This window comes from Phaethon aethereus (assembly GCF_964289735.1).
Source record: "Phaethon aethereus genome assembly, chromosome: 5".
NCBI classification, from domain to species: Eukaryota; Metazoa; Chordata; class Aves; order Phaethontiformes; family Phaethontidae; genus Phaethon; species Phaethon aethereus.
In genome coordinates, this window is record NC_138579.1 from 37,569,776 (window position 1) to 37,590,150 (window position 20,375).

The 20,375-nt window shown below is 37.9% G+C and overlaps 1 protein-coding gene across 1 annotated transcript in view; it reads left to right on the forward strand.

Annotated features, from left to right (window-relative positions):
- Positions 1 to 20,375, forward strand: part of EIF2AK4 (eukaryotic translation initiation factor 2 alpha kinase 4) — a gene marked incomplete at both ends in the record, with an annotated part of 43,033 nt that extends 22,658 nt beyond the window's left edge. Inside the window, 17 exons of the mRNA XM_082000740.1 lie at positions 1,510 to 1,631; positions 3,864 to 3,913; positions 4,005 to 4,173; positions 4,656 to 4,772; positions 5,426 to 5,491; positions 6,018 to 6,188; positions 6,791 to 6,925; positions 7,055 to 7,162; positions 9,117 to 9,245; positions 10,864 to 10,950; positions 12,482 to 12,594; positions 14,125 to 14,183; positions 15,312 to 15,409; positions 17,154 to 17,222; positions 17,846 to 17,890; positions 19,010 to 19,134; positions 20,321 to 20,375. Coding sequence (XP_081856866.1) covers positions 1,510 to 1,631; positions 3,864 to 3,913; positions 4,005 to 4,173; positions 4,656 to 4,772; positions 5,426 to 5,491; positions 6,018 to 6,188; positions 6,791 to 6,925; positions 7,055 to 7,162; positions 9,117 to 9,245; positions 10,864 to 10,950; positions 12,482 to 12,594; positions 14,125 to 14,183; positions 15,312 to 15,409; positions 17,154 to 17,222; positions 17,846 to 17,890; positions 19,010 to 19,134; positions 20,321 to 20,375 — 1,718 coding nt within the window. The remainder of the gene's footprint in view (positions 1 to 1,509; positions 1,632 to 3,863; positions 3,914 to 4,004; positions 4,174 to 4,655; positions 4,773 to 5,425; positions 5,492 to 6,017; positions 6,189 to 6,790; positions 6,926 to 7,054; positions 7,163 to 9,116; positions 9,246 to 10,863; positions 10,951 to 12,481; positions 12,595 to 14,124; positions 14,184 to 15,311; positions 15,410 to 17,153; positions 17,223 to 17,845; positions 17,891 to 19,009; positions 19,135 to 20,320) is intronic.

Consider the following 20,375-nt stretch of genomic DNA (forward strand, 5'->3'; position numbering starts at 1 on the left):
AATTATTTAAATTTTCTATAGAAAGAACAGTGAAAATCTGAATTGTATCTCTGAATGTATTTGGTGGTTCAAATAGGTCTGTATGAGCTTTTAGAGGTAGGGAGTGCTACATAAAGTCCAGATCTGAATATAAAGATATCTCTGTAGTGAAAGACCAAGCATCTACGTAGTGCAGTAACCTCTCTGTGAACATAGCAAGAATGGGAATGGCCTAAGAAAGAGCGTGGAAACAGAGCAAGTGTATAGTGGTACTCTCAGTGATGTTGCCCTTAGCAATGATTTGCTGTTTAGGAACTTCCTGAGCCAGAGCTTGTGTCATGGTGTTTAATAGTCTTTGATGCTTTTTCTTTCCATGACTCTATATCTGGTCATTAGTAACAGTATTTGCTTTTAAGAGAGGAAGAAAATTTATGCACACACTGTCATATTTGAAATGTTACAAATTGTATTTTTATAGGCATTCATGATACTATTTTATGTAAAAATGGAGAATTTTAAAATAGAAACTGGGAGATTTCCTAATTTATCATAATCTGATTAAGTATGACCAGGGTTTGGCAATACAAAATAATGGGAAACTGATAAATGCCAACTCAAGTAAGGAGAAGTTACTTTCTCTCCCCGACCCCACATTTAAAGCTTGCCAAACTTTGGAAAGTGTTTGTCAGCATTTTAGAGATTGAAATGTTTTCATTTTTCTGGAAAAAAAAAAAGGGGGGGGGGGCAGAGGGGTTGGATATATATATTTTTTTCCATTAGATCATATCTGCCATCTGTAATGGTTAGAAGCATGTCCTTGTATTTGGGGCACTTCCCCCCCCTGCCCCCCACCCCGATTTAAATGCTTATGTTGAAATCTAATTGAAGACATGAGTAAAGCTTCTATAATAAAATAGCTGTTTGAGAATCAGTATAGAATTTAAAACAGGAAACAATTCAATGATTAGTGATGTTATTGTTAATAGTAACATTTCAGTAAAGATTAGATTCATACAGATAGATGGCTGCAAAATATAGCCAGCAAAACATGGTATTCATGAGGTTCTAAAGTGAACCATAAACACTTCTAGTATGTTTTTGAGACGCAGGATATTGAACAATGTCTGAACAATATTTGTTCTCTATGGAAGTGCCTCTAAACCAAAACATTTCTCCTGGTACCTGTAGTGTTTCTCATCTGTTTTTTATGCATGCTTTTGCGAAAGGTGGTGTTAAAGAGGGAGGGCAAGGTGAGGATTCTGCTGGGGCTGTGGAATTGGCGATTGTCCTCTGTTTCTCTGTGGTCTTCCTGCTGAGCCCAAGAAATGTGCAAGATAGAACATCGAAGTTTGTTTGGTGGCTTTCCTTAAACAGTGGAAGAGGAAAGTCTATTAAGAACACTTAAAATAATACCGTTTTTTAAAAGTATCGGTTGAGATTGTCATACCCTGCAAGGTTATTCTTGAGCTTGTGAAAAGCAGATGTTACTTCTGAAATGGGAGATAATCGTATTTTGCTGTTTTTGTGCAGGAGCCATCAAGCTGCATACTCCACTGCTAATGCCCAGAAATAAAAAACTATACGAACATAATGAAGCTTCGTATTTCATGGATCACAGTGGGATGCTGGTAATGCTTCCTTATGACCTCAGAGTAAGTAGTATCATCTTTGCAGGCAAGGCTGGGTCTGAAGAGTGCTGTGGTATTTGTAGATACCTTCAATTCACTAGTCACAAATTTGGTTTAGGCTTATATTTCTTCTGACTGTTGAAGCAGTGTGTCTTCCAGTGTTTGTTCCTGTATGCCTTAGTGCTGTCCTGGTTTTGACAGCTGAAGCCCTGACCACATAAGGAAGAAATATACTTCCACCCGCTTAACATAGGTGAAAATAATGCTGTATTATAAATGTGGTAGATGTGACTGTTGGGTTGGGTTTGTGGTTTTTTGTTTGTTGTTCTTGTATGTATGAGACGAGACTTTTCTGATGACCAGTGAAAAATCTTATATTCCCATCCCTTTCCTATTTATATGTCTTTATAGAGAATGTGGGTAACAGACTGTCCAGTTATATGTTCTCCTCAAACAGATATTGTCAAGCATCATTCTACTCTTGAGAGGAATTCCTGTTTGTACAATTGAAATTTTACTGTCTGGGATTCCTCTATCAATACTACCCAATTATGTGCAGTGTTGGCCTAGTTAATTACCTTGCACTTAATTTAACACCTCAATGTATGTATTTTTTTGTTTATTATTCACAGTTAGACAACATGACTTTTTATGACTTCCATGGATGCCAGTGTGACTAATTTTATTGGGTTTGTGTGGCAAAGTTTTGGTAGCAGGGGGTGCTGCAGGTGTGGCTTCTGTGAGAAGCTGCTAGAAGCTTCCCCTATGTCCGATAGAGCCTGTGCCAGCCAAGACAGACCCGCTGCTGGCCAAGCTAGAGCCACTCAGTGATGGTGGTAGCACCTCTGGGATAACATGGTTAAGAAGTGAAAAAAGAGAAGGGAGGGATTGCAGCCGGAGAGAGGAGTGAGAACATGTGAAAACAGCTCTGCAGACACCAAGGCCAGTGAAGAAGGAACAGCAGGAGGTGCTCCAGGTGCCAGAGCACAGATTCCCCTGCAGCCCTTGGTGAGGCTGGCTGACCCCCTGCAGACCATGGAGGACCCCACCAGAGCACTGCCCCACGCCAGAGGTGGATGCCTGAAGGAGGCTGTGACCCCATGGGAAGCCCACGTTGGAACAGGCTCCTGGCAGGACCTGTGTCGACCCATGGAGAGAGGAGCCCAGGCTGGAGCAGGTTTGCTGGCAGGACTTGTGACCCCATGGGGGACCCACGCTGGAGCAGTCTGTTCCTGAAGGACGGCACCCTGTGGAAGGGACCCAGGCTGGCGTAGTTCGTGAAGAACTGCAGCCCATGGGAAGGGCTCATGTTGCAGAAATTCGTGGAGGACTGTGTCCCATGGGAGGGACTCCCATGCTGGAGCAGAGGAAGAGTGTGAGGAGTCCTCCCTCTGAGGAGGAAGGAGCAGCAGAAACAAGATGTGATGAGCTGACCGCAACCCCCATGCCCCGTCCCCCTGTGCTGCTCAGGAGGGAGGTGGTAGAGAAATTGGGAGCAAGATTGAGCCCAGGAAGAAGAGAGGGATGGGGGATGGGGGGGAGGTGTTTGAAGATGTGGTCTTATTTCTCATTATCTTGCTCTGACTTCTGATTGGCAATAAATTAAATTAATTTCCCCAAGTCGAGTCTGTTTTGCCCATGATGGTAATTGCTGAATGATCTCTCCCTGTCCTTACCTCAACCCACAAGCTTCTCGTTATATTCTTCTCTCCCCTGTCCAGCTGGGAATGGGAGTGATAGAGCGGCTTTGGTGGGTACCTGGCATCCAGCCAGGATCAACCCACAACATTCATCTATCCTTTGCATTTATAACATCAAGCTATGGAATATGATTCATAGTTAGGGGTTTGTGCAGGATCTACAGTATTGATTTTTGTGTTGGAATTACTTGTTTTGGAAAATGTGTTGGCCAAAGATTTATTTAAAAAACCCTCCTTTATATCTTTATGTGAACAGCAAAATGTCTGCTTGTATATTTTAATATGCTCATAGACGATTTATGATCCATTTTCCATGCATTAGAGTAATTAAGAAAGGTCCTTCTGTCCCTCTCCAAGCTTTTCTTGGATGTTTTTATATAAAACTTGCAGCAAGAATGATTAGGTTATTGTTACTTGGTTATGGCACATATCTTAAGGCATTATTACACGTGTGAGAGTACAAGTGTTACTGCACAGTAGTAATTCATCTCCAGTTTCAGAGACTAGTCAGACTGAATGTTTTGTTCCAACAGTTTTAATGTATTTTGTTTTTCAGATTCCATTTGCAAGATTTGTTGCTAGAAATAACATATCAAACTTGAAAAGGTAAGTGACACAGAGATTGTGTTGCACAGATGCCATACTTTATGACAGTGACCACTGAAGTTGCTTATATGTTCTTCCATGTTTCCTTTAGATACTGTATAGAGCGAGTTTTCAGACCTCGGAAGTTAGACCGCTGTCATCCCAAAGAACTCCTGGAATGTGCATTTGACATCATTACGTCTTCTGGAAATAGCTTTTTGCCCATAGCAGAAACAATTTATGCCATTTCAGAAATCATTCAGGAGTTTTCAGTGCTACAGGTAGATTCTCTACTCATCTCTTTCGCTCTCTTTTCCATTCTAAAGTTTTAATCTAAGTATTCAGTCTAATGTGTTTATAAATGATAGTTCCTTTAACCTTAACAAGTACAGAACTGTTTTCACATTTTATTGATAGTCAGTTATAGAACACGGTCATTTAAATCAAAATATATTTTGTAGGTAAACTTAAAATGTAGCATAGGTTTGTGGACAAAGGAGATACTAATTGAACCCTTACAGTGCTATTGAAATAACATCTTTCCTCTGTCAAGCAATGATTATTGTAGAATGGGACAAGCCTTGCCATTCTTCAGTTATAGATGGAAGGTAAGGTGGTAGCAAGAGGTCTGAAGTTAGTTTTGAATTATTGTTAAACATTTAGGAAGCCTCTTCCCCTGCCCCCAGCAAAATGGCGTGCAAATAAATTTTTTTTTCCCCTTTCTTTCTTCCTTTTTTTTCTTTCTTTCTTTACCGTTTGTTAGGAAAGAAATTACAGTATTTACTTGAACCACACTGCGTTACTGAAAGCTATACTTTTGCACTGTGGGATACCAGAGGATAAACTCAATCAAGTTTACATCATTCTGTATGATGCTGTGGTAAGATAGTAGTCATCAATCTAACCTCTGTAATCATCACTGTATATCTTTATTTCATGGATTTATCTCTAAAAATGAGTAACAGTGTGCCATCATAACAAGGAATATCCTGTTGACAGAAAAAAAGGCTGACTATCTTTGTGCCATTTTAAGATGATTTTTAAATGTTTATTTACAAGAAAACTACTCATCTGTATAAATAAGAACTGGTAGGCTAGTCAATAAAAACTTTAAAACGTATCTTAATATCATGTTGGTCTTTTCTACTTACAAGCTGAGAAAATAGACTGAATTCATTTGAATAATTAAGGTACTGTTTAAATCCCACAAAATGCCTTTTTTGTTTCATTCTTTTCTTTTTTTAGTCTATTAATTTACATAAGCATTTCAGTATTTATGCAGAAGTGCTTTTCCACAAAGTTGTTATTTTTATACTTTTTGTTGCTTTGTGAAACCAAGCTAAATATAGCCCTATTACAAGATATGTGGAAAAATGTGTTATTGTTTTTTTGTTCTTCTAGAGTGTTACTGCAGTTTGTAAATGCAACCTTTAATTAAAGGTATTGGAAAGTTGTGTTTTAATTCTCAGCAATAGTAATTTTTTTTTTTGGTAACTGAGTTGTTGGATATGTTTGCATCTGTTTCTCTTGTAGACTGAAAAACTAACTAAAAGAGAAGTAGAAGCCAAATTCTGTAATCTTTCTCTCACATCAAATAGTGTAAGTAATTTTAATTCAGTGTTAATTTCCCTGTAACGTGCCATAAGTCAGTAATATTTCATTTACTTTGCAATTTTTTATCAACCAGAGTAAGAAAAATAAACTGTAAACATTTGCTGTTGAAAATAGATCAGTCTCTTTTTGGAAGTGGTCAGATTTTGTTTTTGTTTCTTCTTCTAAATGTATTTTTCAGACCATGAAGTGGAATTAAAGGGTGTATGGAATACTGTATAGTGGTATTTAGTAAAACAAACTGAGAGAAACTTTTTTTAAAAAAGCTGTTTGCAGATGTTGATGAATGTGCGTAAAGAGTTGAGGTTAGCTTCTGGGCACCCTGATGAGACTGTGCCTGTCCATTCCTTTCCTCAACTCATGAGGTAAAAACAGGCTGCTGGGCAAAACAGGCAAAAAAGGTAGATATCTTACTCACACCAAGTCAAATCTGTTTTTTCATTTTTAAGATGTGACCTATTACGAGCGCTGTCAGTGGTGCTATCTATGTCTTTGATTTGATTCTTGGTTTTAGCTTTCTCGACTCTACAGATTCATTGAGCAGAAAGGAGAAGCAAGTAATGTATTTCCATTTTTAAACACAATGATAAAACAAAAGCCAGGTGTCACTCAGCTGTTGAAGCATGGCATGAAGGATTTGGAGGAAATCATTGGTCTATTAAAGCAACTTGGAATAAAACTTCAGGTTTGTAAAATACTCTGCTAATAAATTAATGGATTTATAGGCTGCTGGGCCTTGTAATTTGCCAGGAAACAAGTTAATTATATTTTAGAATAGAAAAAACACATCAAAGTATCTTCTGATGATAAGTAATAATACTGGTACTGATTTTATATATTTTTTTTAAGACTCATTTTAAGAATTAAGACTCTTCCAGGCAGAAGTCTGGATTAATTTCTATCTAATGACACACAGACTTTTTTTTTTTTCCAACCAAGACTGAAGGCATTACTTAGATCATAAAAGAAATTTAAATTTTGAAACAAACTATAAATATTTTAAAAACATAGAAAGCTGATGACTACTAAAGGCCTCCCCTCCTCCCCTCCTCCACCTTCCTTAGGTCTTGCTTTTTGGGTTTTGTGCTGTAGGTCTCTTGGGATGCTTTAAGATTAAAGCACCATTTTCTTATTTTTAATTGTATTTTAAATTTTTGGAGATAAGGAGTGTTTCTGTATGTCTTCCTTGTGTGAGAACAGTATTTTCAGTCCATACTGCTAATAGGAAATTAATTAACTGGTAATATTGGTACAGGTCTTATACACATACTCATTTTTATTTTACAGGTTTCTATAAATCTGGGACTAGTTTACAAAATACAGCAGCACAATGGTATTATCTTTCAGTTTATAGCATACATCAAAAGGAGACAAAGAACTGTGCCTGAAATTCTTGCTGCAGGGGGCAGATATGATCATCTGGTATGTGCTCATCTCTTTAACAAAAAAATCTAAATTTGTTTAAAAAAAACATGAAAAAATTAAAAACCTTTTTGACATTTTGCAAAGATAACTATTTGGGTCTTCCATTTTGTTTTTGTCTTGTTTCAGATTCCACAATTTAGAGGTCCACAGACAGTAGGACCAATTCCTTCAGCTGTTGGAGTCAGCATAGCTATAGATAAAATAACTGCTGCTGTTTCCAGTGTGGAGGATTCTGTAAGTCTCTTTTTTTGGGAGGGGCAGGCGTTTGTTTGTTTACTCCTGACAGTTCAGTAACCTAACTGTAGCTACAGATAGGCAAAAAATAAGATGTTCAGATGTGTTCCAGAACAATACTGTACTGAAATAGCAAACATCAAGATGACCTGTTTTCTTTTGTGTTTCTCTACATAGAATTATTTAGTAAAATAAGAATTGAGGGAAGAGAGGATCTTCCTTCAGGTTTATACCCTTTTAATGTAAATAGGACATTTTTCTCAGCCTGTGGATTGTTTGAGACGGAAGAGTACAACCGTAGATATTTGGTTGTAAATGAGTGTGGCGGGTTGGCCTTTGGCTAGATGCCAGGTGCCCGCCAAAGCCGCTCTATCACTCCCATTCCCAGCTGGACAGGGGAGAGAAGAATATAACGAGAAGCTTGTGGGTTGAGGTAAGGACAGGGAGAGATCATTCAGCAATTACCATCATGGGCAAAACAGACTCGACTTGGGGAAATTAATTTAATTTATTGCCAATCAGAAGTCAGAGCAGGATAATGAGAAATAAGACCACATCTTCAAACACCTCCCCCCCATCCCCCATCCCTCTCTTCTTCCTGGGCTCAATCTTGCTCCCAATTTCTCTACCACCTCCCTCCTGAGCAGCACAGGGGGACGGGGCATGGGGGTTGCGGTCAGCTCATCACATCTTGTTTCTGCTGCTCCTTCCTCCTCAGAGGGAGGACTCCTCACACTCTTCCTCTGCTCCAGCATGGGAGTCCCTCCCATGGGACACAGTCCTCCACGAATTTCTGCAACATGAGCCCTTCCCATGGGCTGCAGTTCTTCACGAACTGCGCCAGCCTGGGTCCCTTCCACAGGGTGCCGTCCTTCAGGAACAGACTGCTCCAGCGTGGGTCCCCCATGGGGTCACAAGTCCTGCCAGCAAACCTGCTCCAGCCTGGGCTCCTCTCTCCATGGGTCGACACAGGTCCTGCCAGGAGCCTGTTCCAACGTGGGCTTCCCATGGGGTCACAGCCTCCTTCAGGCATCCACCTCCAGTGTAAGGTCCTTCACAGGCTGCAGGTGGATATCTGTTCCACCATTAACCTCCACGGGCTGCAAGTGGATATCTCCTCCTCCTCTGGGCTGCAGGGGGACAGCCGGCCTCACCATGGTCTTCACAGGCTACAGGGGAATCTGTGCTCTGGCACCTGGAGCACCTCCTGCCCCTCCTTCTTCACTGGCTGTGGTGTCTGCAGAGCTGTTTTCTCATGTTCTCACTCCTCTCCCCGGCTGGAATTGCTGCCTGCCATTTTTTTTTTTTTCCTTTCTTAAATATGTTATCCCGTAGATGCTACCACCATCGCTGTTTGGCTCAGCCTTGGCCAGCAGCACATCTGTCTTAGAACCAGTGCCAGCTGGCTCCATCAGACATAGGGGAAGCTTCTAGCAGCTTCTCACAGAAGCCACCCCTGCAGCAACCCCCACCACTACCAAAACCTTGCTATGCAAACCCAAAACAAAGTGTTACTTTCCCACTACCACTTCTCCATTTAAAAAAAGTATAGAAGATGGAGATTGGAAGGAAGGTTCGGAAAATGGGACTACTTTGTACACAGTCACACAATTTCACTTGGTTGTGGAATGTGTATTTTATTAACTTTTCTTTATAAGAATAAATTAACATTGCTAAGCAGAGTGGGCAGGAAAGACCAGAATAGGCTGGGATACTTTGCAAGCTGAGGCTGTGCAGATGCTTTTCATCAAAGATGAAGCTTCAGTGACTTTCAAACATGCTTAGGTAGATTGTGGCTCTAAAAAGAGCTGGCTATAACCCCTTTTTTTCAGCTTGATGCATTTTGAAAAACATTAGTATTTTTATCCTTCTTTGTTACTTTAACTCCCTTATGGAGGAGAAAAGGTGGTATTGTAGCTAATATTGTCCTCCTTGTTTTTACTTTTGCCTTTAGGTTTCTGTCAGCTCATGTGACCTGCTGGTTGTAAGTGTTGGTCAGATGTCAATGAGTAGAGCGATCAATATTGTTCAGAAACTCTGGACTGCAGGAATTCCAGCCGAAATAATGTATGACTGGTCCCAGGTAGCATTTCTATCTCCATGTGTTAACTATTATCGTCATTCTCTAAGATTAGTGCAGCCTGAGACCATCCTTTTTTGATTTTTTTTTTTTCTAGTTTTTATTGACTTACAGACTCATAACTCATAACTGAGCTTGTAGGGTTCTATTCAGATACAATAATGTTAAGAAGGTCTCACTGGCCTTGCAGTATTCTTCATCTCTTATCTTGCGGAGTATTTAAAAGTGTGAGGGAGGATGTTTATGAGCTTCTCAGAGCACAGAAGAATTAAGTGACCTTCTGCAATTATACACTGAGTGTGGAGTCTAAGGCCTATTGAAATCAAGGGGAAAAGTTGCATAATGAATTTAAAATGAGGCCGGTTAGCTCCGATTAAGTGAAGTGAGGATGCTTCAAAGCAGAAGCATATTTTGTACCAGTGAAGGAAATAAATTTTCCTGTCGATGATGGCTGCAAGTAGGATCCCTTAATTAATGAGTTAATCCTTAATAAAGGGCACGTCTGGAACAGAACAGTAGCATCAACTTTTACATATATCCAGATGCCTGAAGACTATGAGATATAGAGGGAATACTGACATCATCCTACTGTTAGAAAAACAGTTTTGTAAACTGAGCTACCAGGTAACACTATGGGGTCCCCATGTAGTCCCCGGAGAGAGATGTGGTAGGAGGGAGAGAAGGTGGCAAGCTGAGTTGTGCCCTTTTTTCTCCACTTGAAACCAAGCAGACCTTTAGCCACTACTGCCTCACTGGAGTAGTGAGCTACGTGGTGATGCCGAAGTCCCTTTTAATAGTGGTGGCAGTTGTATGAGAGTTATGAGTCTGGGTTCACCTTTAAGTATGCCAGTTGGTGACTAACATAAGAAACACTGTGCAGTTGCCCATTCTGAGTCATGTGCTGTAGAGCAGACAGTTTGGAGCTTGCTCACTTCATTGACTTTTTTTGTAATCTTTTGCCGTAACATTTCTGACAGTTTCAATCCCTCAGAATTTAAAAAAAATCCAGATCGTTATGCTTTTCCTATTATCACCCTGGGTTCTTTTCATTTTGCAATTCTTAAGGAATGAAGATTTGGGTAGTTCTTGCCTCTGTCTAATGCCATCCTGCAACCCACTGCTAAGTCAGCATAGCAAACCCTTCAGTAAAGTCAGCACCAAGAATGATGTAAGTCAGCCTCAGGTTTACCTGAAACCCAGCTTTCATGACAGACTACCAGTCATGCAGGACTGAGCTGTTACTGAAAGCTGCAGACAGTGGGGTGGTAACTGTTTGATTGACATTACATAGCAAATTTTACAGTTACCTAGAACTTGCACTTCGAGATCCAGCCAGCTCTTCCATGTGGGAACTAGAACTGCAGGCCCTAGGCATTGTCTCAGTCTAGTGTAGGTGTAGACAGAGTTCAATATTTAAGGAGCATTAAGTAGATAAATATATGCGTAATGAAGTTTCACCTCCTGGACTTGTTAATAAAGTTTTCCTCACTCAGAAGCCTATATAATAACTGCTGCATATGAAGTTATTTTAATTAAGGACAGGAGATTTATTAATTAAACAGATTCCTAATGTGATCATTTTATAATCTGTCCTATTCCTCTTTCCCTCTTCCCATTTTAGTCCCAGGAAGAACTGCAGGAATATTGCAGATGCTCTGGAATTACGTATGTGGCTCTTGTGTCAGATAAAGAAGGAAGCCATGTGAAGGTAAGCGTCAGACCAGAGGATGCTTGCTTCATAGTGTTTCAGATTTATAATCTGTAGTTCTGCATTTCATTTTTTTAAGATCATGATTACTTTCAGTAAAGTATTTAAGTAGATTGAATTCAGGTAAACGGTTTCAGTTCCTAAGTAGCAGAAAGTTCTGAAGAAGCCTGCTTTTTATCTGTTCATAACACTGTTAGTCACAGACCTCCTTTCATTTAGGGAAGTCTGAAAATGAGTGCAAACATTGCTTGACTTTGAGTTATTGCTGTCTTTACATGGAAAAATGTTCCTGTTGTCTGATTTTTTTTTTTTTTTTTAATCTACAATTAATTAGTTGACTCGGTCATCTTGCCAGTTGACAGCTTTCCGTATTACAAAACAAATGTAACTAAAACATAAATCTAAAAAAATCCATGTAATTGAGACAGCAGAGTCTGAGCCACCCTCCTTACCCCTCTAAGCTAAAGTTAAGGTGAAAAGACTGGACTGTGTCACAACATGAATTAACCACCTTCTGTGCTCTGCAGCCTGTAGGTTCTGGTACCTTTTTAGAAGTTAAAAGTTTTAAAGATGAGTAGATGCCCCATCCCTGGAAACGTTCCAGGTCAGGTTGGTCGGGGCTCTGAGCAACCTCATCTAGTTGAAGATGTCCCTGCTCATTGCAGGGAGGTTGGACTAGATAACCTTTAAAGGTCCCTTCCAACCCAAAGATTCTATGATTCTAAAATATTCTTGATTCTGGATCATTAGGAAAAAGATCATAATTCTTTGAATAAAGATTAATTCTTTGACTGGGGAAAAAAAAAATAACCATTTGACAGAATCTGTCAATACCATGTTACCTAGCCAGTGTACATTACTAAAATATTTTTAACTTGTTATTCACTCTCCTTGTCATTGTAACAGATAGCAAATAACTGTGCAATAACTGTATGAACAAGTAGATTTTGATGATGAGAATGCGATACATCAAGTATCGATGCGAATCATCCTGTCTTCCATAAGACTATTACAGTTTTCTTTTAAATGCAGCTGTATTGGAGCAAAACCAGCCACGAATATGATAATGAGGTGAATAGTATTGTTACTGATTAATGTCTTCCCAGTAAAGATGGAGCAGATATTCCTAAGTTTTGAATGCTTGAGTGTAACTCTTGCAAACTGAAAGGCAGGCCTTATTCTAATAATTCCTTAACAAACAAAAACAGCCCCAAACCAAATATGTTATTATTTATATGGTATTTGCATCTATAAATCATTCTGTTAAAAAAGTAATTATCACATATTAAAGACGAGTAGCCAAGCTTGTTTAAGCTTTGGGAATTCAGAAAGAATTAGTTGGTTGGAAAAAAAAAATCTTACAAAAAATTTAATTGGCAGTGATCGCTTGGTAATGATGATGGCTTGTGCCTTTCACTGCTTCACCTTTAACAGGTGAATAATCCAGTTTGGTTTTGATTAAATTTGATAAGTTTATTCATATGCCATTTTAAGAATCAACAATCTTAAGAACCACTGAACTACATCGCAGGTGAAATCCTTTGAGAAAGACAGACAGACGGAGAAAAGGGTTTTAGAATCTGACTTACTAGATCACCTGATCCAGAAACTGAAAACTAAAATCTGTGATGAAAGATGTAGTAGGTAAGTAGCATAACATGTGAATATGAATAGCCAAAATCAGAAGTGAGTGTATGTTTGTTTTAATGAAATAATTCTAAGATATGCTCAGTTAAACCTTGATTTTTATTTGATAAAAAAGAGCTTTGCTGAATTCCATTTGAGGGGAGGAAAAGAAAAGAAAAGGCTTGGTTATAGAATTCTATTGATTTCCCTAGCTGCTTGTTACATTCGGACATCTGCAGTACTTCACAAATTAAAAGTCCATGCAGTTATCCAGCTCAAGTGCTACTAGCACACCAGTATTCTTTGCATGGCAGGACTGCCTGTAGGTCCCTGTTACTGAGCAGAAGTCCATTACGTTTGTGTGCTGTGTAATCAAAGAATTAAAGCAGAAAATGCCTTTCATTCTGAGGCAGTGTTGATATGGTAAAAACGAGGTGTACTTGCAGCACACTTTGGCTGGCACAAGTGAAAGTAACACCTGGCAAAGACTCGGGGTACACAGTAATACCTCATCATCCTCACTTTGCTGAAATTACTGTTGTTTTTTGTCACCAGTAGAAGTTAGTATGGAAATCACAGGAGGGGCTACAGTTACACCTCTGTGCATAAGCAGTATAGCTGTTATTCACACGTATCCCTTTGTAAATATATAATTATACACACATCTATATATTTATATGTGTGCACATATATATGTATGCATGTACTGGCAGCAGAAACAGACGTGGTTTAGTCACACAAACTACAATTCAGAAACAATACAGGAAATAGTTAAGCTGGGAAACGCTTAACTCAAGCAGTAGTTTGTGCAGGTGGTTGACATCTCCTGCTACCCACCTCTTCCATCTCTTCTGTCTGGCCTCAGCCAGTCTTGGCATTTAACTTTGCAACTAACCTAATAACAGGTGTGTTGTGACAGATGTACAGGATCTGTTAGAAGCTGTGAAAGAAAATAATTCTTTCTAAAAGCTACTTTGTTTCTAGATACTGAGAGCAGAATACAGCAAAACATGGTTTTGGTAGTACTGAACAGAGAAATGCAGTAACTATGATTGTAATAACACTGGCAAATTTCTTTGTTGAATGAATCCTGAATGTGCAAAGTAAAGGGATACAAACTAATTATTGAAAGCCTCTTTGAATATTTGTGGTCTTAAGTATAAATATTACTTTGATACTTTAGTATTATCTCACAGAAACCTGTAAGAAGTTGTCGATTAAATTAGTAATGTAGAGAGAATATTCTTATAGTATATTCTGGTACTAGGATCTAAACCGCTCTTGCATGATGGGGAGCACATTTTTTTGTATCCATAGGAAACATAAAGATTGCTTTTAGATCTGATTTTGTAATGTAATTTTGTATGATTTCCTGTCTGTTCCAGAATAGAATTTAATCTGCAGATATGTGCTGGGAAGTCTCCATAAATTTCTTTATCTGTTGGAATGAAATAAGTATGTTGTATGATAATCTGAAACCATGTCTTGTTACAGTATTTCTTGGTTATTGTAAATTTGTTTCCCTAACTATCTTTGTTTTATTTTTAGAGAAACCTCAGATAATCTTTCAGTACCAAATCAAAAGGGATCATTTACTAATATTTCAGGTATTTAGTCTCTAGTTACAGAATGCACAAACTGTTTCTCTTTCTGCTTAAAAACGGTTTTATAAGAAAATATTGCTGGAACATAAAAGTATTACCAAAGTCAGAGCAAGACAGTGTTTTCTAGCAGCACTTTTTGAAACCAAAATGTTCTCCAAACTAAGTGCTCAGACCAGCACATAGAATATTCCCCATACAGGCATTCATTGATGCAGTGATTCAGGAGGGGGAAAAGCCAAAAATCATGAAGATTTCCTAACTGAGGAGAAATTAAATGTCATCTTGATGAAAAATTTTGTGACCTGTGATTGTTACAGTGTTGAGACGCGTGTACGTTGACCTGTTCTTCTACTAAGATTTTCATCAAATGAAAATGCCTTTACATTTCTACCTACAGATTTATACTGCTTAGTCTGATAATGGAAGTTTGTATATAAAACATAAGTACTTTTTTGTGTGGATAAAGTTTTGCCTTTTGATAATTATTTTATTAAGTACTGATAGAGTGTGGTGTGGTGGTGGTGGTGGTGTGTTTAAAGAAACTCATTTTCCCCACTTGCATAACACTGAGGGAGAGAAGTAGCCATGCTTAACTTGGGTTTGGGGGTTGTTTGTATATGTGTGTGTGTGTGTGTGTGTGATTACCAGAAGTGGCAATTCAGATTTCAAAATAAGTAGTTTCAAATTTTAATTATTATTATTTGGGGGAGCTGGAGGCTAGAGTTTATTGTTTGTTCTGTCATTGACTCTGCTGTGGGACTGCATTAAATACTTGCCTCATTCTTGTAATAGCTTTTCTTGTTTTTATATTAGGTATCCTACATTCCTCTGTAAAATTCTGCAAGCCATTTGGAACCTTTTATTAGTTTCAGGGAACACTGATGTAAAATACCAAATTTCTTAGTCTTACCAACCAGTCCTTCAAAGTCATAAGTGAGCATCTGAGAATTTACATGCATGTGTTTTGCTATCCTATCTACTTGACTGACTTTTTGAGGTTTTTTTTTTTAACAGCTTTTCAAACCCTATACTATGCAGATCTTAGAAAATTCACAAATATTAATAAGCTATTTCTTGTTACTTCTCATCTAAAGTAATAATATAGTCTAAACTCTCGTGTTTGCATTTTAGGTGTATTTGAATCACATGGAACTCTTGTAGTGCCTAATGTTAGTGTTATAGCTCCTGAAAAATTATCTGCCAGTGCCAGGCGTCGTCAAGAAATTCAGGTACACACACATCAAACAAGGAGTGATCCTTAGAAGTTAAGGAATGGTAGAATTCATATTTTCACTATAGCCTAACTTACACAAGTACATCTTGTTTGTTCTTTATTTATAAAATAGACTGAACAACACAGAAGGTTGAAGACCATCTTTTTTAACATTTTGGATCTTGGGGATTATCTGTGACATTGTTGTGGCTCAGCCCTCATTGTACATACATATAGGAAATCTTCTTTTAGCAGGAACCATGGTTCTGGAATTTTCCTCCTTTTTTTTTCCTTAATAAATGCTGAAGAGTGTTAAAGGTGCATGTTCAGCATTTGTAATTTGTAATAAGTTTGTGACAGATGCTCCATGTATTTCATTATGTTGTCTCAGACTAAAGGCCTAAGAAAAAATTGCAGATTTAAAAAAAAAAAAAAAAACCAACAAAAAACACCACCCACATGCCTAAAATGTGATATTATAATAATGTAGAATTTCGCGTGACTTAGCAGAATTTGACGGCAAGGTCCATGATGTTCCTTATTCAACATGGAAAAAGCATACAAAGAGAAATCAAATTAAAATTGGGTTAGAATGATTTACACATGGATCAGAGGAAATTATTTTCACAGAGTCAGGGAAATTGAATCAGGTTGGTGTGACTTACGTGGATTAGGGAAAGTAAGTGATGGAGACCCTTCCGTTGAGTCACATGGTTCAGGATGGACCCCCTTCTTTTCTAAACTCCTACTTGGAGCAGTATAGGTGCAGCTCAATCTACTCCTAGTCCCATACTTGGTCAACGGTTTATGACTAAAGGAATTAAATGCAGGGGATCTTGCTGTGGTGATGTAACATAGGATTTTGTGTTTTGTGTAACTTTAGCAACAATCTTATATAAAATAGCAGCAATTTAAAATTCACTATTAAGGCAAATCACAATGTTAGATTATATAATTTTCTCATAAAGCTTAACACCACAACAACTTCAAAACTTTAGATAAACTTCTCTAATTATACACACAGAGAGATGTAGATATAGAGACATATAAAGAGATACATACACAGGGGGAAATGTACCACCACAGCAACAAAAAAATCCCCCCTATAAATAGTTCTCAGAACCCAAATAAAGAAGTGGATGCTATTCTCTGATCTTTGAGCTAAACAGAATTGCTGTTTTCAGGTTTTTAATGTGTAAAAGCATCTTTCGAAGGTACAAAAGGCAACATAGTGCAAGGCTGCAACTACATTTGTAAAGTGCTAGCTGTGCAGGATTACTAGCTCACTCTGGAAAAAAGTGTTACAATGCATGACCCATACTTTGGTTTGATTTCCAAATCAGTCATCCTTCTTCAGCTAGAGATGATTCACTGCATCCAGTCACAGGTTCTGACATTCCTCTGAAAAGTTATCTAACAAACACCCAGAAACAGAAAGGCAGTTTTTAACTATGTACGTGAGAATTCACATTGTAACGTGCAGGTTCTATCTGCTTTGGTACAGTACCAGTATTATGAAGTTATTACCACTGCTGCAAGAGTGGCTCAGCCCCAGTCTCCTTCCTGTGAATTCATCAAGGATTATTGTGGAATTGTTATTGAAAATTATATGTAAATTTTAGTTTAAATATAATGTAGTTCTACATCTTGTGTTAGAAGTAGCCTCCTGTTCTCATCATCTATGAAATAGAAAATAAGTGTTCCAAACATGTGTCACAGAAGCAGCGTGTTTTACTTTTGCCTATTTTTGTTGTTGCCAGGTGCAAACAAGACTTCAGACATTCATTTCTGGCCTGCAACAGAAAACAAGTGAGATTGAGATTTTAGCAGTAAGTATCTGAGAGAAGCCTAAATTAATTTTGAATTCTTAATTGAACTGGATGATGCAGTTGCTATCTGGAACAAAATATTTTCAATACCATCACTTCAGAGATACCAAATGAAACAAACTTCTGGTTTTTAAATAAGACCTATGGCATGTTTCTTTAATGCTTGAAAAGTATATCTCAAATTGTGTTCATTGGACAGTTGCATAGAACAAAACAAGTATTTAGTTGTAAACTCTGTAGCTGTACTTATGCTAACTATTGTGGTAGATTTAATAACCTGTTCCTGCTGGATTTGCTCTTACATTTAAACCAGCATAGCTTTTGTTTGTGTATAGCTTTTAGACTTTGCTGAGCATGTCACAGAGGACTTTAAAATGGTATATGCTTTTTGGAAAACATACTGCCTATTTGCCTATGCCTATTTGGAACTTTTCATATTGGAATCTGTCATGAACAGTTTGTTAAAAATATTTAAAACCTTGGTAAATTCCCAGCTCTATCAGCATGTGTGCTTCTTTGGAAATCAAAAAGTCTGACTCCCTTCAGTGTAGCTAATCTGTACTTGGCAAGCTGATAACAAAGAACTGTTAAGTATTGATTTTTTTTTTATGGTATTGTTACAGGTAGATCTGCCAAAAGCAACTGTGATACACCTCTTATCATTAGAGGTAAGCAATAAAGTATTGTCATTGAAACTCTAATTGAACTATAGATGATAAATTCTGTTCCTAATGAAGTGGAATGTAAAATTCACCCATTGTAGTTTTTCTCCTGTAAGGAGTTTGAATTAGGTTTTAAAACTTAAAAGGATTTTTCTTACCGAAACAGCTTGACTGAGACTAGAAAAATCTTTTTGTCAAACACCGGAGTTACACAGGACACTATTCAGAAGTCCTAATCCAAAGCTCTGGTTTTCTTTCCCAAGAACAGTTAACTGAAATTAAGTCTTGCTGCTCATTTTCAGAAACCAGTAAGCGTTAACAGCAGTTTCAACAAAGGTGTTTCTTGAAACTGTTAATGAAAGAGGACCCAAAATACAGAGGCAATTGTTATGAGTAGCTGAAACATCTCTGAAGCCAAGAGAAAAAGAGAATGTATAAGTATTACATTGACACCTTTAACAACGCAGAAACTGCTCAATGAGGTGAAAAAACCCACCAAAGACAAAGCTCTTTTCTTTCCTCCAATGACAGCAGTAGCTTTAAAATCAGTTCTTACTAGAGAGATGGACACCTCCCCACTCACCCAAAAAACAAACTCAGGAATGGTGTCCTGCCTGGAAGTGGATTTTGTACTTTCATACCTTACACCTTCTGCTCTGAAGCAGTGCTTGTCTGGTAATCAAACCCCAGCGAAACATTTGAAAATATTTTCAAAATACTTAGTTCATCCAGTCTGTCCAAATCATGGAGATAGTTTAATACCTTTTACTTTAATTTTTTTTTTTAAATGCACACGATCAGCTTGCATCATTCATTTTTGACCACACTTACACCACAGTTCTTATGTTCTATCCAGCATTGCAAAATGGATAGAGCCCTTTCATTGCTTATGCCATTTTATCACTAACCTATCTGTGTTAAGAAACTGATCACTAAATTCTTAATACATTTTCTTTAAAAAAAATGAAATATCAACTTGCACATACTGTTTATATGAATTTTGTTTGAAACCTGTTTAATTAAGGAGCATTACATAGTATCCAAAAGACTGAATCCTGTTAGAAGTATTTCTTTCAAGAGAATGTACAACTGTATCATAGTTCCTTGTCAATTTTTGTTTCTTAGTTTTATGGAGATAGACAAGCCTTTGATGCTACTGTGAGACAACTGATGTCACGATGGCCAAAACAGAGATGTTCATACTTACAAGCAATTTGTGATGAAATTTATAGTATCAAAATGGAAAAGAGGTAAATTTGTTAAGCTCTTATATATACATAAAACATCTTTAATTATTTCTACATTCAAACTTTACTAAATAAGCTGCTCTTATTTTGTCCTCCCATTTCCTTCTGAGGAAAAAAGAAATACTCAGGAAACATGTATGCTTCATCGAGTACTATGGGAAGAGTTTACTGCTCATCTAATCCTCTCTTGTGCTAAAATGTAAATTCTTGGCCATGTAAAGTCTTCATTTTGATAACCCTTTTCAAGAAATTCTAAAATGTGTTCCCACCCTTACCTCATTTGCTGCTTTGTTCCTAAAACTGAATAGCAAACAACTATATACATTCAGGTATGCTGCTGCTCTACTACTTAGTAACCCTCTTTTCTCATGGGAGGGACTCGGCTTGCCTTTTAAAACTCGTGAGCACATTTAGTTCCTCCTGCTTTGAAGGAATGCAGTGGGAATCTGGCACAGCTGACCGACTGCCCAGCTTTAAGCAAACGCGAGGCATGCTATCCCAACATGTACAGTAAAGCCCATTTCTGTTTTCTAAGCATAAAAACATTTATGTTCAACTCGTAGTCTCCTTGGTGGATTCTGGCGAGGCCAAAAACAGATAGTCTGGGCACATCCAGTTTTAAGCCTCTAATTTTCAACCCTTGTATGTACTGGCACAGTTAAGCAAGACCTGGGTAATTATGTCCTATTGTAGGTTTCATTTAGAATACATTTTCTTAAACCTATGTTCAGCTTGAAGGTACTACTTAACCTTTAAATGAGACTAAAATTTACTTTGATTCCTTTTTCTTATAGAGATGCACCAAAATGGCCTCAGTGAAACTTTTTTTTTTTTTACTTCCTGGTGTTTCCAAGGCTGTAAGCAACAGAACCCAGTTACTACATGTGAATAATATTCCATGCAGTGTTGGGTGTGAATGTAATGCAGTTGCTGACGAAGTCTTCCTTTCTCAGTTGATGCCTGCACACAAAACACTGCTTAGCCGTAAGCCTTCAGGTCACTGAATGAAAACTGAACAGGCTAGATCAATGGAAGGAGAATGGAGGGGAAAATTGTAGTCACAGCCAAAGGAACGAAGACTTCATTGCTCTTCTGCTGAATCTTTGCTGTTAGCTTATTGCTAAGATTTGCCATGTTTTGTAGCTTTTGAACCTGCAGTTTAAAAATCGTCTTTTCCTTCCCTCTGCAGGGTTCCTGCACTTATCCTGTACAGTTACCGAGACGAATACAAGGTTTTGTTTTAG